Source organism: Propithecus coquereli, unplaced genomic scaffold, assembly GCF_000956105.1.
Source record: "Propithecus coquereli isolate 6110/MARCELLA unplaced genomic scaffold, Pcoq_1.0 Scaffold444, whole genome shotgun sequence".
NCBI classification, from domain to species: Eukaryota; Metazoa; Chordata; class Mammalia; order Primates; family Indriidae; genus Propithecus; species Propithecus coquereli.
In genome coordinates, this window is record NW_012150219.1 from 775,287 (window position 1) to 778,944 (window position 3,658).

The 3,658-nt window shown below is 47.5% G+C and overlaps 1 protein-coding gene across 1 annotated transcript in view; it reads left to right on the forward strand.

The window, feature by feature from the left end:
- The window catches only part of DDX27 (DEAD (Asp-Glu-Ala-Asp) box polypeptide 27), a 23,400-nt gene that overhangs the window by 2,182 nt on the left and 17,560 nt on the right, over positions 1 to 3,658 (forward strand). The window contains exons 3-6 of the mRNA XM_012654707.1: positions 2,043 to 2,102; positions 2,339 to 2,504; positions 3,093 to 3,142; positions 3,266 to 3,352. Of these exons, the coding sequence (XP_012510161.1) occupies positions 2,043 to 2,102; positions 2,339 to 2,504; positions 3,093 to 3,142; positions 3,266 to 3,352 (363 nt within the window). The remainder of the gene's footprint in view (positions 1 to 2,042; positions 2,103 to 2,338; positions 2,505 to 3,092; positions 3,143 to 3,265; positions 3,353 to 3,658) is intronic.

The window sequence follows — 3,658 nt, forward strand, 5'->3', positions numbered from 1 at the left end:
TTGAGCAAACATTGACATACAGGCTTGACATACTTCTGAAAATGATTCAGAACACATAGGGACATTCATGAACTCATCTGGATTTACTGAATGCCTACGCTGTGCCAAACACTGCACTAAGCACTAGGGGTGCAGCACTAAGCCCCCACCCTTCTGGGGCTCACATCTAGTCAAACAGACTGTAAATAATTTCACCAAATAAATAAATAGAACGATTTCAAAGAGTGCTAAATACTATGAGGGAAATAAAAGAGGGTCGGGATAGAGAGGGACTGCAAGGTGGTTGCTGCTGGCTTATGGGGTGGTCACAAAAGGAGACTCCAAGGAGGTGTCATTTGAATGGAAACCTGAGGATGGGAAAGAGCCAGTCATGCACTGAGCAGAGGGAACAGCATTCCAAGCAGAGGGAACAGCCAGTACAAAGGCCTCAAGATGGGAGTGAGATTGGCCTGGTGAGTAATAGGAAGAAGGACAATGTGGCTGGAGTGTAGGGTACCAGGAGGAGAGTAGAAGGAAGTGAAGCTGGAGAGGGAGGCAGGGGCTAAATCATGCTGCCCAAGGAAGGAATCGGGCTTTTATTCTAAGAGCATTTGTAGTGTTTAAGCAGGAGACCAAGGCAATATGATTTGGGTTTTTTGTTTGTTTGTTTAGAGACAGAGTCTCACTATGTTGCCCAGGCTGGAATGCAATGGCTATTCACAAGTGCAATCATAGTGAACTGTTGCCTTGAACTCCTGGGCTCAAGCGATCCTCCCATCTTAGCCTGGGACTACAGGCGTGCACCACTGTGCCTGGCTCCTTATACATTAATGGCAAAATGGTGCAGCTGCCGTGGAAAACAGTTCAGTGATTCCTCAAAAAGCTAAACAGCGTTGTCCCATGACCCAGCAATTTCACTCCTAGGTATACACCAACATGAATTGAAAACAGAGATTCAAATAGATTTTTGTAAGGCAATGTTCATTGAGGCATTATTCACAATAGTCAAAAGGTAGAAACAACCCAAGGGGCCATCAACAGATGAGTGATAACAAAATGTTGCATATACATGTGATGCAACATTATTCAGCCACAGTGAAGTTCCGATACATGCTACAACATGGATGAACCTTGAAAACCTTATGCTAAGTGAACTAGGCCAGACACAAAAGGACAAATATTGTATAATTCCACTTAGGTGAAATATCTCGAATAGGTCACTTCGTAAAGACAGAAAGTCGATTAGAGGTTACCAAGGGCTGGGGGGAGAATGGGATGAGGGAGTTACTGCTTAATGATTACACAGTTTCTGTTTGGGGTGATGAAACAGTTTTGAAAACAGATAGCGGTGAAGGTTGCACAATATTGTGAGTGTAATTAATACTATTGAATTGTACACTTAAAAATGAATAAAATTGCCAAATGAAAAAAAGACAACTGAAACTACTGTTGTGGTACGGCTACAACTCTGTTGCAAGTAGAAAGTGTTGTTATGGGCCGGGCACAGTGGCTCACGCCTGTAATCCTAGCTCTCTGGGAGGCAGAGGCGGGCGGATTGTTTGAGCTCAGGAGTTCGAGACCAGCCTGAGCAAGAGCGAGACCCCGTCTCTACTAAAAATAGAAAGAAATTAATTGGACAACTAAAAATATATAGAAAAAACTAGCCGGGCATGGTGGCGCATGCCTGTAGTCCCTGCTACTCGGGAGGCTGAGGCAGGAGGATCGCTTGAGCCCAGGAGTGTGAGGTTGCTGTGAGCTAGGATGACGCCACGGCACTCACTCTAGCCTGGGCAACAAAGCCAGACTCTGTCTCAAACAAAAAAAGTAAAATGTGGATGTTTGTATTGGCACTTGGTAATTTAAAGTTCCTTCACAAATAGGCCCATTACTTAATGCTGAGTTGTTTTTTTTTTTGCCATGAATAATCTGCAGATTGAGTAATCTGTCCAAGGACAGACAAGCCTTTTCTATATTAACGTTTGAGACATGACCCTCAGAGAAACCTGGCTCGGTCTCTTTCCCTCATGTATATTTCTTTTTCATCTCTTTGTTTTTATTTGCAGAGGGCAGCCACTACCCTAGATGAGAAGATTGAGAAAGTTCGAAAGAAAAGGAAAACGGAGGTGAGAATGAAAAGCAGTTACTTCTCGTCGCAGTTACGCCCTGAGCTTCACTCCGCACGACCCCGCCGTTTCTCCATTAGCCCGGGCGGGGGCGTGGCCGGGGCGGGCGCGCTGCTCTGCGTGCTCCTTGTTAATCTTCGCGAAGGACCCATGTGGCTTTCTGTCCACTCTGTACCGCTGCATGTTGCGCTTCTCAGGTTCTGAATGTCTTGAAGTTTATTTTAATTTTTTTCCAGGATAAAGAAGCCAAGTCCCAGGGGTCGGAGAAGGAGAAAGAAGGGAAGGAGGGCTCCGAACCGGAGGAGCAGGGAGACCTTCAGGGGAAAGACGAGAAAGGCTCAGAGAATGAGGAATCAGAGACTGACTACTCGTCTGCTGACGAGAGCATCCTCACCAAAGCAGGTGGGCGTTACGTTGGGGCTGTCAAATGGGGACAGGAAGTGGGAAGGTGTCACCATCCTATAGGAAGTCCTCCCCTCTTCTGCACAGTCGATATTTAAGATCTCCTGCCTGCTACATCGAACTCCTTTCTTTTAGGTTTTCTCTTCTCTTGGGCTCTTGTTCAGGGTGTTACACTTTGCAGGCAGTTCGCACTTTCCCCGTCTCTAGCCCCACACAGCCTCTGGACGCCTCTGACTGAAACTTACTTGGGGTGCCCCCCATCAGGTGGCTCCAGCCACGTAGTGGGTGCTCAGTGAATGTTTCTTGCAGAAATGTAGGCTAAAATATTGTAATGTAGCGTAGTGGTTGAGAGCCTGGTTTTTGGACAAGACTCTCTGGGTTTAGCTCCTGTCTGGCCGCAGGCGAGTTACTTCACTGCCCTGCCACACAGTGTCCTCATCTGTGAAGCGAGGCTGGTGGCAGTTGCCCCCTCATAGCTGACGTGTGGGTGCAGTGAGGTTATCGTGCAGGCGGTTAGGGCAGCATCCAGCAGAGTGCAAGCGCTCGCTAAGTCTGAGCCGTGCTCATCAGCGGTGTTTTTCTCCATAGATACACTCAAAGTAAAGGATCGGAAGAAGAAGAAGAAGAAGAAAGGACAGGTGAGCGCGGGTTTGGAACATGGTGTGCAGCTCGTTTTGGCAACCTGAAAGGATTTTAAGGTCATTTGGTTTGTTTGGGCCCTTTTTGCTGACTTCTCATTCTCTTTTGACTTTCTGGTGTAGGAAGCAGGAGGATTTTTTGAAGATGCCTCTGAGTATGATGAAAACCTCTCATTCCAGGACATGAACCTTTCCCGTCCTCTTCTGAAGGTAGCGGTTTCCTTTGGCAACTGTGGGATTATTGCAGTAGCCCCAAACTGGACTCCCTGGGCTCTGTTGTCCACACAGCTGCCAGAGAACCCCCTTAAACAGTAATTTCCGGCTGGTTGTGGTGGCTCACGCCTGTGATCCAGACACTTTGGGAGGCCAAGGTGGGAGGATCACTTGAGGCCAGGAGTTTGAGACCAGTCTGAGTGACAGGAGACCCTGTCTGTACAGAAAATTAAAAAATTAGCCAGCTGTGGTGGCGTGCACCTGTAGTCCCCGATACTCGGGAGGCTGAAGTGGGGGGATCCC